A 15,101-nucleotide genomic window follows, 5' to 3' on the forward strand; every position below is an offset into this window, starting at 1 on the left:
CTCATTCACAATGCTTTTCTACAACAGTGGCAGCTCCCTAAATGTCAACCTAGGTTTTTGCCTTTAAGGTTTGTGTTTGAATCCATGACTTTGTGTAACAGAGGCAACAGTACTTTCCAGTAGGACTGCTATATATGAAGTCATGCTCAGAAATAAAATCCGGGAATCAAAGCACATTTTGGTTTTTGCAAATGCTAAAGAAAGAGACTTGGGGGAAACTGACAGGTCTTTTCCCGCAGGTGTTCGGAGGGATACACCATGGGATCAGAGACGGATTCTCAGACGTGTTTGGAGGGTGGCTCCTGGTCCACTCAGAGTATTGCGTGCAAACCTCAGAGCTGCCCCCTGCCATTCAACGCTCAGGCAAAGGTGGTTATTTCGGGAACATTGTTCACTGTCAATGAAAGTATAATCATCTCCTGTGGAGAAGGATACCGACTGTCAGGCGCAAACCGATCTACTTGCCAGGTAAACAGACTTAGAGTGTTTACTTTACAAGCAAGTCCTGTGTTGAAATGCAGTCAATTTGCTCTATATTTCATTTGTAAACATGCGCAACAAACCATGTTGGGCGGAATTATAAAACAGCACCTTTGTGAAGAGTGCTCTATCTATCTGGGAGCAGAAGGTTGTGATAAAGCAGGATGGAAGGAGGATCGTGTAGGTATAAATACTGGCATAGAAGACCTACGTATTTGTGTGCTGAAGGTTCCATGTGACGCTGTGTAATTACGATATTGCATTGGTAAGGCTTCATTCTTTTCACATGGATAAGAAAGGAGAGATTTGAATTTGTGCAGCAGAGCCTCAGGGAGCGAGCCTCAAAGAACTCAAGAAGAGTTGACAGTTATTGAAAGCTTCGTCATTGAAGTGCAGTCATAGTTGTGGAAAGGCCAGCAGCGAGTTTGGAACTGGAGTTGAAAATAGTTTATTATTGCTATATGTGCTGAGATACAGTGAAAAACTTATCTTGTGTAATATTCATACAGATCCGATCATTACACAGTGCATTGAAGTAGAACAAGGTAAAACAATAACAATGCAGAATAAAGTGTAACAAGTACAGAGAAAGTGCAGTGCAGATAAACAATAAGGCATAAGATCATAATAAAGTATATAGATTATGAGGTCAAGAGTCCAATTTACCATACCAGGGATCTATTTAACATAACAGCAGGGTAGAAGCTGTTCTTAAGCCTGGTGGTAGGTGTGCACAATCTCCCACTCACTGCAGGGAGAAATCTGGATTAGTAAAGTTGTGTTTAGGCTACACTCTGACATGGCTAAGGTGAGAACTTGCTTGTTTTCATTTAGAGTGGAACCATGGGATTATATCACTTTAGAGTTCAAACTTCATCTTAATCTTTCTATTGATAGACAGAAGAATCACTGATTGTACAGTATTCATTCAGAACTGCACCAGTGTGTCAGTTCTCAAAGCTATAATGTGGGAATTGAACCCACAGCTTCTGAATCTGCTGACCCACAGGAAGATGACACCAAACGGGGTGCTGAGGGACTTGGAATTGTGTTGGACATTTATTGCAATCGCTGAAGATGACCATGCTGATCATGTTGTGCTTTACCTGTCTGTACTGTGCCATTTTAAAACCAGGCAGAGATAACGTAACCTGTGTTTCTTACAGCTATAGTTGTAGATTTCAGTAAAGTCCAAAAATGTTGTTGAGGAGAAACCTACCAGCCTAGGGCTAGCAAAAGGACTCCTGTGGACTGTACAAAGATACAAGCTGAGCAGAGCTCAACACGCTCTGGAATCAGCTCTTCATTACCAACCCTTTTCCCAACCTCCAGCCCATTCCTCAGACTCTTGTGAAGCAAGTTTTCATGAATGTCAATGGTCTCAACTGAACAGTGACAGGCAGCTGCAAAAACTGAAGACCATGAAGGTTTTCATAAATAAAATAGCGTGAGTTGCTTTATGTTTAAGAAAAACCATAACAACTCATTTATTGTTCTCCAAACACTGAGCACAAAACACAGTAACTGAACTTTACATAATTACATCATCACGTCAGACCAGCCTCTTAAAGTGAACCCCAGCTCAATGTCAGTGGTTGTGAATTACGTACATTTCCACCTATTACGTTACCCTACACAGTTGTGAACTCTGATCTGTAAGCCAAGTGGCGCTGCTGCCACGCAGACCAAGGGTCTGATATTTTGGCCATCGTGTTCTCGAAGGGATTGTAATCAAAGAACGTTGCGAAATTGTGATCGTCTAGGAGAAAACAAAAATGGCAGCCAGCTGAATAGAGACTGAGAAGCTCACAGTCAAACACCTAGATAATGTGCAGGTCTGTACACCTCGGACAGTTCTGAGAAGTGACCTCACATATGTAATGAACAAAAGATAATGAAAAATAGAAAAACTCTGCATAAAGTGAAAAATAAAGTTCTCGAATGTGTATTGAGAGAGTGGATTCTTCAGCGTTGGTTAACATCTGCTGCTTAGCAGTATGCTGACCATGAAACAAAGAAAGATCTATTGTGACGAACTGAAAAATGAAGGTAATTGTGAATAATCAGTAGGCTGGTTGCAGAAATTTAAGAAAAGGCACAGCATTAAATTTTTAAAGATTTTAAAACTTTTAGAGATAAAGAAGCAGTAGGGAAATTCATTGGCGAGTTTGCGAAGATTGTCGCTGATGAAAATCCAACAGCAGAACAAGTCTACAGTGCTGATTGTTATTATACCTCACATAAAACCTAACAAAAAGTAAAATACAAATACAGTGTACTGTCACCTTTTAATCAAAACACTGCATCGCAGGCGGAGGCCAAACGCCTGCTGTTGTTTGTTGTTGTTCGACAGCTGATTTAGGTATTTACCTGATGCCACTGTGCTGCTTTTCTCGCCCTGCACACATTATATTAATAGTACGTAAAAATTCTTGCTGTTAAGCACACATGTGTAATGAACAAGTGTGAGAAGATTGCTCTCCAGTATTGCATAAATTCAGAATCGGAATTGATGGCGATCCCAAGCTATCTCATTATATTTTCTAAAATCTGAAAAAATCCAAAACAGTTCCAGCCCCAGGCCTTTCAGATAAGGGCTACTCAACCTATACTGCAACTTTTGGTTGGCAGTATTCCTGGAGTTTTTTAACACTTGATCTTCTACCTGCTGACACTTTACCATTCAAACAGCATTTAACAGGCCAAACATCAGCTTAATCTCTCAATTAGTAGACAATCAGTGACAATGTAAGAACACAGTGAAGCAATGGGAAAAACTCTTCAGACCTGCAGCCCTGCATTATTTTCATACATGATTCCCTGTCCTGTCCGGTTCCATATTCCTCGATTCCCTCTGTAACAAACTACCTATTAAATGAGATAACAATTAAACCTCCTCTGCCCTCTGGGTAGAGGATTGCAAAGGTTTGTGTAAAGGAACTTCTGCTCATATCATTTCTAAGTGACCAAATGCATATCCAGAGATAATGAAACATGATTCTAGATACTGTCATTATCATCAACATCATCGTTATTATGTGCCATGTCATGATGTGGGTGATCATGGTCTCATGACCATGATTGCCCTTGGCAAATCTTTCTACAGAAGTAGTTTGCCATTGCCTTCTTCTGGGCAGTGTCTTTACAAGCTGGATCACCCACCCATTATCAACACTCTTCAGAGATTGTCCGCCTGGCATCAGAGGTTGCATAACCAGGACTTGTGATATGCACCAGCTGCTCATACGAATATCCACCATCTGCTCCCATGGTTTCACATAACCCTGATCGGAGGGGGTTAAGCAGGTGCTACACCTTGCCCAAGGGTGACCTGCAAGCTAGCGAGGGAAAGAGCACCCTGCACCTCCTTTGGTAGAGATGTAACTGCACCCCACCACCCTCTAGACACTATAGCTCAAAATTGAGAAAATGACATTGAGCCACCTTCATAAATCAGTGCAGTCCTTCTGATGATGTTTCCATAAGGTGCTGGTGTGGGAAGTTCCAGCATTTAGACCCATTGACAATGAAGGTACAACAATATAGTTCCAAATCAGGGCGAGTAACCTGTAGGTGAAACCATTCCACGAACTTGCTTCCTTCCTCCTTACTGATGCTGGAGGTCAGAGATTTGAGAGATGCTGTCAAAGTTCTATTGACAAATAAGTCCATTGCCATTTTTAGGTAGTAACTTCTGCAACCAGAGTACGACAGCACTGCAGAGAATGAATGCTATGAGTGGTTGTCAGGATGCTGATTAAATAGCATTTTTATGCTGGATGGTATTGGGCTTGAGCACTTCTTCAGGCAAGTACAATGTTTGCAATCATCCTCCCCTCTTGAGATTTGTAGACGATGGGAAGACTTTGGAACACTAGGAAATGGGCCAGTACCCACAAGGCATCCTGCCTTTGTGATGATATTGAGTCTGCTGTCCGCAAAACTTAACTCTAAACTTAAGAGAAAACTTTAATCCCTGTCCAATATATTAAGCATTTATTAGTACCCTCTCTTTAAGGAGATTATAACTGTATAAATCTACACTACATGAACAGTTTACTTCTCTATTTAGTCTCCATGACAAGATGTAGCTGTCAATAACCATTATTTGAATAATGAATTATCCCTCCCGACCAGGAGATACTTCCAGCTAACAAATTAGTTTAAACACAATTTATTTTATTTTTAGTGAGACACATATAATTTAAATGAATAATTCTCAACATGTACTCCCCCCCACCGTACACTAAAATTCACAGAGGTTTTCCAACTTATAAAAGCTTATCAAATTACAAACAATGTCAAAACTATAAAGAATTTCCAAACACAGGTACAATGCTTACAAACTAAAGACATAATTTTTGTTAGTTGAATAGAACAAGTTGACGTTCGCAGAAGCTGAAGGCTGGGGAATAAATTCTAGGTCTAATTTCTGTCACCCCATCTCTCTGTCATTCCACATCATCATTCCTAACAATCCTGACTCAACTTTCTAATGCGTTCACCAGCAACTTTTATGTGAGTTGCTTAAAATTCCAGCATCTGCAGATTTCCTCGTGTTTGCGTTTCTAACATTTATACTGTTTTGTTTCTAGTTTACATCATCCACATGTGATGTTTTCAGTTATATTTGTCAGGCACAGTGAATGCAATGTTTAATTAGGACAACATGGACCCACTCTTTTCTAGATTAAATCATGGACCAACAAAAACCTCGTTGTTCTGTTCATGATAAGAAGCTGAGCAAGACTATTGGTTAAATGCTTAACTGAGTCAAAAAAACTCTTTGACCCTTGGAAGGGCCATGCAGCTGTGCTTGAAAGCTGACATTAACAAAAAGCTCCTCGGGCCCTGGAAGGTGAATATTGATCACGCCTCAGACCTGATCTTATAGTCAGTCTGGTTCAGTTGAATTGCCACTCAGTACTGATCCCCAAGATAATGATTGTGTGGAACTTAGTGATGGTAGTGCCTCTGTATATCAAGTCAATGTACAGATGGGAACTGAAGCAGCAGCACTGTCTGGTTCTTGTGATCTAAGGCATGGCAAATGAAATACAGGTGTCCCGAGCTTGGGATGATTGACCTCCAGAAACAACAATCATATTCCTATGTGCATTATTTAAACCAAGCACTTCCCTCTGATACCTATTCAACACACACAAGATGCCGGAGGAACTCAGCAGGCCAGGCAGCATCTATGGAAAAGAGTTTCGGACTGAGTACTCTTTTCCATAGATGCTACCTGGCCTGCTGAGTTCCTCCAGCAGTTTGAGTGTGTTGCTTGGATTTCCAGCAACTGCAGATTTTCTCTTGTATCTGATACCTAGTCACTTCATTTTTACCAGAGCTTGTTGATGCCACATTTAGTCTGATGCACAAATGCTTGACATCAAGGGCAATGGCTCCTACTATAACTCTTCAAGTCAGTTGCTTGATCCAAGTCTAAACTAAAGCCGTTTTGCGGTTCAGAGCTAAGTGCCCCTGGGGAAACCCGAATTGATAGCTGGTGAGCATGTTATTGATAAGTAAATGCCATCGGTTTCACCCTGCCTGCATTGTGCAAATACATACTCTGTTTGGAAGGTAATTAGCAAGGTTGTCCTGCACTTTGTTCTGTTTGTGTTCTTTGTGAAGTTTGGCTGGAAATTGTGTACATGCTGTTCCCATCGGAATGTGTGGCCACACTTGCAGGCAGCCACCAGCACACTCCGAGGTTGTGTTGGTTATTAATGACACATTTCACTGTACATTTCGATGTGTATGTGATAAATTAATCTGAACCGAGTCTGAATCTTTCAATGCAGCTCTTCACTTAGTGTTCGGCATCCCGTGATTTAATTCAATTCCCAAAGATTTAAGGGAAATCCTGAAAGAATAGCAAGTCTTGGGAAAAGAAGGGCTTCTGTCAAGCTGCAGAATCTGCCCCCATTTTTACACTGATCACTCACCTCAACAGATTTATCGAATCTGAAGTTCTACTCAGCAATATGTGACATATGTAGCATAACAACGTGATCCAACATAGACAGCAAATCCCACTACAGGGAGAGGATCTAACATAGACAGCAAATCCCAGCACAGGGACAGGATCTAACATAGACAGCAAATCCCACCACAGGGACAGGATCCAACATAGACAGCAAATCCCAGCACAGGGACAGGATCTAACATAGACAGCAAATCCCAGCACAGGGACAGGATCTAACATAGACAGCAAATCCCAGCACAGGGACAGGATCTAACATAGACAGCAAATCCCAGCACAGGGACAGGATCTAACATAGACAGCAAATCCCAGCACAGGGACAGGATCTAACATAGACAGCAAATCCCAGCACAGGGACAGGATCTAACATAGACAGCAAATCCCAGCACAGGGACAGGGTCCAACATAGACAGCAAATCCCAGCACAGGGACAGGGTCCAACACAGACAGCAAATCCCACCACAGGGACAGGATCCAACATAGACAGCAAATCCCAGCACAGGGAGAGGGTCCAACAGAGACAGCAAATCCCACCACAGGGACAGGATCTAACATTAACAGCAAAATCCACTACAGGAACAGGATCTAACATAGACAGCAAATCCCACCACAGGGACAGGATCCAATCCCACCACAGGGACAGGATCTAACATAGACAGCAAATCCCACCCCAGGGTCAGGATCTAACATAGACAGCAAATCCCAGCACAGGGACAGGGTCCAACATGGACAGCAAATCCCAGCACAGGGACAGGATCTAACATAGACAGCAAATCCCACCACAGGGACAGGATCTAACATAGACAGCAAATCCCAGCACAGGGTCAGGATCTAACATAGACAGCAAATCCCAGCACAGGGACAGGATCCAATCCCACCACAGGGACAGGATCTAACACAGATGGCAAATCTCACCACAGGGACAGGATCTAACATAGACAGCAAATCCCAGCACAGGGACAGGATCTAACATAGACAGCAAATCCCACCACAGGGACAGGGTCCAACAGAGACAGCAAATCCCAGCACAGGGACAGGGTCCAACAGAGACAGCAAATCCCACCACAGGGACAGGATCAAACATTAACAGCAAAATCCACTACAGGAGCAGGATCTAACATAGACAGCAAATCCCACCACAGGGACAGGATCTAACATAGACAGCAAATCCCACCACAGGGACAGGATCTAACATAGACAGCAAATCCCAGCACAGGGTCAGGATCTAACATAGACAGCAAATCCCAGCACAGGGACAGGGTCCAATCCCACCACAGGGACAGGATCTAACACAGATGGCAAATCTCACCACAGGGACAGGATCTAACATAGACAGCAAATCCCAGCACAGGGACAGGATCTAACATAGACAGCAAATCCCACCACAGGGACAGGGTCCAACAGAGACAGCAAATCCCAGCACAGGGACAGGGTCCAACAGAGACAGCAAATCCCACCACAGGGACAGGATCAAACATTAACAGCAAAATCCACTACAGGAGCAGGATCTAACATAGACAGCAAATCCCACCACAGGGACAGGATCCAATCCCACCACAGGGACAGGGTACAAGATAGATGGCAAATCTCACCACAGGGACAGGATCTAACATAGACAGCAAATCCCAGCACAGGGACAGGGTCCAACATAGACAGCAAATCCCACCACAGGGACAGGATCTAACATAGACAGCAAATCCCAGCACAGGGTCAGGATCTAACATAGACAGCAAATCCCAGCACAGGGACAGGGTCCAATCCCACCACAGGGACAGGATCTAACATAGATGGCAAATCTCACCACAGGGACAGGATCTAACATAGACAGCAAATCCCAGCACAGGGACAGGATCTAACATAGACAGCAAATCCCACCACAGGGACAGGGTCCAACAGAGACAGCAAATCCCAGCACAGGGACAGGGTCCAACAGAGACAGCAAATCCCACCACAGGGACAGGATCAAACATTAACAGCAAAATCCACTATAGGAACAGGATCTAACATAGACAGCAAATCCCACCACAGGGACAGGATCCAATCCCACCACAGGGACAGGATCTAACATAGACAGCAAATCCCACCACAGGGACAGGATCCAACATTAACAGCAAATCCCACCACAGGGACAGGATCTAACATACTGTATATGGCAAATCCCATTATCTTTTTAGCCATTTCCTTGGTATCATGGCTGACTTGCTTTGTTTTCTATTCATCCTGAGGTGCAGATAAAACCAGTGAGGGAACTGCAGACTCATCTACAGATGAAGCAAGTGATGGCCACCAGTTAATTTATGAGGTGGTGCACTCCTTCTGCCATATACAAAGGCCTTCTATCTCGATACACAAAGTTCTCAATACTATCCCAAATGGTGTTTCACTTTAAGCCAGGGATTCCCAGGCATCACGAGGGTGTTTTATATTGTCAAGAAGACTTTACACACATTCTTGAACCTTTTCCTCTGTTTGCCTTATAACCGTTTCCCATGACAGAATAGATCTAAGAGCAGATGACTCAAATCAAATAAAGGCTGTCAAGAATTTCAGTAGCCAGTGCAAGTTTGTTGATCTTTTGATGAGCCTTGTTTGCATACAATATTTTAAAAAGTGCTGCAGAACAAATTGAACATTTAAAGCAATTAGCAAAAGAGCATTCAGAAGGTGAGGGATTTTTTTTTGGCTTAGAAATGTACAGTGATCTGGAATATGCAGTGTGACCAGAATCAATTATAACATCTGAAAAGAGAATTGAATCAACACTTGAAGGGGGATATCTTGCAAAGTTGTGTGCAAAGCTGAGATCTAACTGGATCACTTTTTACTACCTGTCAATAACTGGCTGCCTTATCTGTAGAGGTGTTTGCAGTTGATGCATTCTATACAAGGTGAATGTTCTTCCTCGGTGCCGGACGCTTTAATGTTTCAATTATTCTTTTTAAAACATTTTTCTTTTCAGTGCCATAATTGCCTCTGTGGGTGATAGCTGATAATAAATATACATTTCTTTATTTAACCCAAGTGAATTCATTATCAAGCTATGTATGCAGTATCCAACCCTAAGATTCTTCTTCCCACAGAGAGCCAGGAAACAAAGAAAACCTTGGAACCCGTTCAAAGAGAAACATCAAACCACACTCCCCACATGCAAAAAAAAAACAAATCATGGAAGGAGTTTTAAAAAATGAGCGAAAAACGCAAATTATAAAAACACCAAACCACAAAGTCATCTAAAAATGCTCAGGCATATTCAGTTCAGCTCAGTTTAGTTCAATCCAGCACTTTGTCATTTGCTATCTGCAGAAAATTGCACAAAATAGGTTATAACCCATATCAGGTTATGGAATTATTCCACATTAGAACATATGAAATCGAAACAGGAGCAGGCCGTTTGGCCTCTGATGTCTGTTCCACTATTAGATAAGACCATGTTTGACCTTTAACACTGGCATCACATTTCCACACTAAACCTTGAATTTTCAGTCACACATCATGATGAACAGCATTAATTTGCTTATAAGACTTACAGTATATTACGTAAAGACACGGATGCCAATAATCTCAATATATCCATGACCATAGTGTCAGATTGAGATCCAGAGTAGCTTATTGTCCGAAACACCAGGGAACAATGAAATTCCTTGTTTGGATGAAGTTCACAGAATAAAACGTAAACACAGTCGGTATAACAATAAGTACCAAACTGTAGAATGGTGCCAAAGATTGGAGTGCAGTCTGTAGCAGTACAAAATGAAATGCTAAGGTGACAATAATGGAAAACCGAGTGAGTAGAATTAGTCCAAGGTTCAAAGGAAATTTATTATCCAAACAAGTTTGCAATATGTTGCCATATATTACCTTAAAATTCATTTTACAGAGAAGAAAGAAATACAATAGAATTTAAAGACAAACTGTGCATGAGCAAAGACTGACAAGCAACCAATCTCCAAAAGAAGACAAACTGTGCAAATAGAAATAATACTGAGAACATGTTGTAAAGATGTATTTAGGTCCTAGGATCAGTTCAGGAGTCTGATGATTGTAGGGTAACAACTGTTCCTGAACCTGGTGATGTGGGACCAAAAGCTTCTGTACCTCCTGCCTGACAGTAATAGTGAGAAGAGGCCTGTATGGTGGTGGTCCTTGATCATAGGTACTGCTTTCTTGTGGTGGGGTGAGCTTTGCCTCTGATGGACTGAGCTGTATCCACCACTTTCTGTAGCCTTTTCCATTCCTGGGCATTTGTGTTTCCTTACCAGGTCGTGATGCAAGCAGTTAATATATTCTCCACGTGCATCTATTGAAGTTCGTCAACATTTTTGGTGGCATGCCAAATCTATACAAAGTTCTAAGAAAGGAAAATGGGACTGTTGTGCCTTCTATGAGTATGTGAATGTGTCAACACCACCAAGAAGAGGACATGGAAGGAGTAATTAGATCAGAAATCAGTTTGCAGTCTGCGAGAAGCTGTTGTTGTGTGAATGTCAGGGCTTTCAGATTCTTGTATCTTCCCCTAGTAGATTGAAGAGAGAAAAGGGAATGGCAAGTGGTGGCAGGCATTCTTTATGATACTAAGATACTAGTAACCTTCCTGAAGATGGACTGGATGGAAGGGAATGACATACTTGTGATGGATAGGACAGTATTGGCCACTCGCTGAAGGTTCATCTGAAGCAGCTGGGATGATTTACGTAGGCTGGTACCTGATGACAGTTTTGGGAAGTTTCTCTCATATGCCATAATGTTTGAAAACCACACTATGTGCCTGTTGGTCCTGAGAAGGTCCCTGCCTGGAATTAAAATGTTTGACAGACCTAAATGTTGTGACTGCTGATCAGAGTCACGCAGAGACTGTTCTTAGATCTCTGTTGGTCAGGGTCAACCATGGATGTTGCATCTTAGCTGTCTGGGTACACAAGCCAGGGAAGGACAATATGAAGAGCAAGCTGTTACCCATGTAGCAGGTTCCCCCTCTCCACGCGAGCTGATTAATCCAAAGGAACAGCAGAGACCGATACAGTTTGGCACCCGCAGCATCGCAGGAGTTGCCAGTCAGCATTGAATTCAACGTGGGACTGCCTTAGGGACTCCAGCTCCAGATCTCTCCTCGGGGTTTACTCCCAAAGCCTTCCTCGTGAGTGGGTATAGCTGCAAGGCAGCGGAGGTTTGAGATCAGAGTTTTCATTCTCCTAGATGAGCTGCCAACCAAGGTTGATGAGCCCCATCTGCCCAAAATGACTGGGTTTAAGGTACCAGTAACCTGCCTTTGCCCCTTCTCCTGTCTGTAGAAATGGATCTGCCGGGCTTAGAGCTAAGCCACACATGAAGGCCAAGAACTGGACTTGGTTGTCAGAGACTATTTGAGATGCATGCCATTGGGAGCATTTAATAGGTAGTGGGAGCTTAACCCCACTATCACCCCCGGTGATAAAAGTGTTAAAGAGCACTCAAAGACTGTAGCTGAGAAGCCTTTATTCAACATAGCAGATCAACTAAAGAATCTATCTCTCCTCTTGCTACATTCAACTGTACAGTGATGTTTTATACTTTTTAACTATAAGGCAATAATAAACAATTAACAACATTTACAATGGCTATAGTCACTACTTCAGCACGCTGAGTGAAGATGGGTAGCTGCATGGGCTACATGTTTACAAAGGGAGCACAGCACAAATGGCAGGCCAGGCCCCTGTTGAGTATTCAAATATCGATGGCTAGTCCTAGAGGTTCTGAACACTAACTATAGACACCCAATATATGTGTGTTTTGTTACAGTATTCATTGATGGGTCCCTAAATAAACAAAGATAGAATATTAGGTGACAATCTAAAAACTGTGCATTAAGTGGCAGCGTTGTGCCTTTAACAATGGGTTATTACAAAAGATGACCACTTAATGCCTTCCCTGATTTCATCACGAAGTTTTCAATATACACCAATTAACATGAGCATTCACCTATGTCTTCTGATGCACAGTTACAATCAAACTGTCCCTTCCCTGATGTTTGGTTTTGAGGCCTTAAAAAGTCAATGAGAGTTAAATTATCAATAGTGTTAGTGGAGTTAAATTATGAATGGGCTTTATTTCCGAAGACTGGATCTCATTTTAGTCAATGTTTGCTATATCCACATAATTCCAGAATAATCTTAATAACCAGCTGCACACACTAGCATTATGAACAGTGTATTTCATGTATTTGAAGTTAATAAATAGATTTTCCAAGCTCTTGAGTCCTGTGGAAAAACTCTAACCCCAGCTGTATCCAAGAAAACTCATCACCAAACTCGGAGACCTCCCTTTGCAACTGGATCCTTGATTTCCTGAGCAAAGACCGCAACCAGTAAGAGTAGGTGGCAGCACCTCTGCCATGACTGTTCTTCGCATCAGTGCCCTACAAGACTGCATCCTCAGCCCCCTTGCTCTACTCTCTATACTCTCCCGACTGCATGGCCAGATTCTGCGTTAACTCCATCCACAAGTATGCAGACAATACCACTGTAATGGGCCATATCTCAGCTAACAGAGTAGAGGAAGGAGATAGGCAGCTTAGTGACATGGTATCGTGGCAGCAACCTGCCCCTCAATGTCAGCAAAACAAAACAGCTGGTCATTGACTTCAGGAAGGGAGCTGGTGCACATGCTCCTGTCTACATCAATGGTGCTGAAGTCAAGAGGGTTGAGAGCTTCAAATTCCTCAGAGTGAACACCACCAGTAGCTCACCTTCTCCAATCATATAAATGCCCCAGCTAAGAAAATTCACCAACACTTCTACTTCCTCAGGAGACTAAATAAATTTAGTATGTCCCGTTGACCATTATCAATTTATATTAATGCACCGTAGAAAGTATCCAATTTGGATGCATTATAGTTTGGTATGCCAACTGCTCTGCCTATGACTGCAGAGGATTGTGGACACAGATCAACTCGTCAATGGAACTAGCCCCCCCCCTCCCATGGACTCTGCCTATACTTCTCCGTGCCTCAATAAAGCAACTAACTAATTTAAGATAGCACCAGCAAACAACGAGGCCAATGATGATGTCCTGCCAACAGTTCAATAAACTACTTTTACTTCTAACAAAGATGATTCTACTGCCAAGCTGCATTTGATTCACCCTGTGACTTACATTCTGATGGTGTGTTTTTGGGCCGATTGAGCAACCTGGAACTTCGCTATACCCTCGGGCAGTGGTCCTCAACCTCCGGGCTGCGGACCGATACCAGGCCACGAAGCACGCAGGGGTGCAGCGGTAGCTGGAACACATCCAGCACATCTTTAAGAAAAAAGCCAAAATAAACATGCTAATTAATTAGGTGCCACCCGACACGTAAATGTCGGCCCAGATCAGAGGTGATTGGCAAAAAATAGCCTCTGATCTGGGCCGACATTTACATGCTGGGCGGTACCTAATTAATTAGCTAGTTTATTTTGGCTTTTTTCTTAAAGACGTGCTGGGTGCGCTCCGGCTACCGCTGCACCCCTCCATGCTTCGCAGCCTGGTATCGGTCCGTGGCCCGGAGGTTGGGGACCACTGCCTGAGGGAGTTTAGTGATGTTGGAAGTGAAATGTGTGGTCTGGACGTGCTGTATGAGTTCATGATCGACCCCATTGCTTCTCTCCAGTTGAGGTATCTGGCAAGGTTGAGGTTGACGAAGAGGAGAGCAGAGGAAGGGCAGATGTTCGGCGACATCTCCCTGTATTTGACTAGTCTTCCTTTCCTTCTCACTAGCTGCTGGAAGAGGAAAGTGCAGGAGTCCTGGGATTGATTGATCAGTGAGTCTTGTGGCTGTGGACTCATTTTGGGGTCCTTGACATTCATGTTACATGTGCTTCTGGATTCTGGGTACTCCTTTTTATCCTGCTTTTGAGCGGTTTGATTCAGGCATCGATGCAGACTGGGGCGCGTCAGTGAAGACGGGCTCTGCGGACCGCAGTTGGCTATCTGCGTGTCGCTCAACTGAACTAAACTGAATTCTCCAGGGCTCCTGGTTGGATGTGTTGTTCATTCACTTTTTGCTGTTTGTACAATTTGTTCTTTTGTTCACACAATAAGTGGTGATGTTTTTCTTTGAACAGGTTGAATGATGTTGCTTTGTTTCATGGCTGCCTGTGTGAGGACAAATCTCGGAGTTGTGATTGTGTACATAATCTGATAATAAATGGACTTCGAATTTTTAAACATAATCAAAGACCCCACCCATCCCAGACACTCTCTCTTCTCCCCACTCCCATCAGGCAGAAGATACAAAAGCCTGAAAGCACGAACGAGCAGGTTCCACCCTGCTGTTATAAGACAATTGAATGATTCCCTAGTACAATAAGATGGACTGTTCACTACACAACCTGCCTGGTTATTACCTTGCAACTTATTGTCTGCCTGCATTACACTTTCTTTGTAGCTGTTACACTTCATTCTGCATTCTATTTTTGCCTTATCTTGTACTTCCTCAATGAAATGAATTAATCTGTATGAACAGTATGCAAGACAAGCTTTTCAGTGTGATAGTAATCAACCTTAACCTAAATAGTTATCAACAAAGCCACGGCAAATACTTGTTTTAAAATCCTAAAATATTTAAAACTTAAATATAAAAATGTTGTATAAAATATCTTTGTTTAAACTTGCAGTG

At 42.7% G+C, this 15,101-nt stretch overlaps 1 protein-coding gene across 4 annotated transcripts in view; it reads left to right on the top strand.

The window, feature by feature from the left end:
• The window catches only part of svep1 (sushi, von Willebrand factor type A, EGF and pentraxin domain containing 1), a 267,906-nt gene that overhangs the window by 205,572 nt on the left and 47,233 nt on the right, over window positions 1-15,101 (top strand). For all 4 annotated transcript variants that reach the window (XM_063048990.1, XM_063048991.1, XM_063048993.1 and 1 more), the window contains one exon: window positions 240-468. In XM_063048990.1, coding sequence (XP_062905060.1) covers window positions 240-468 — 229 coding nt within the window. The remainder of the gene's footprint in view (window positions 1-239; window positions 469-15,101) is intronic.

This window comes from Mobula hypostoma, chromosome 5, assembly GCF_963921235.1.
Source record: "Mobula hypostoma chromosome 5, sMobHyp1.1, whole genome shotgun sequence".
Classification (NCBI taxonomy): domain Eukaryota; kingdom Metazoa; phylum Chordata; class Chondrichthyes; order Myliobatiformes; family Myliobatidae; genus Mobula; species Mobula hypostoma.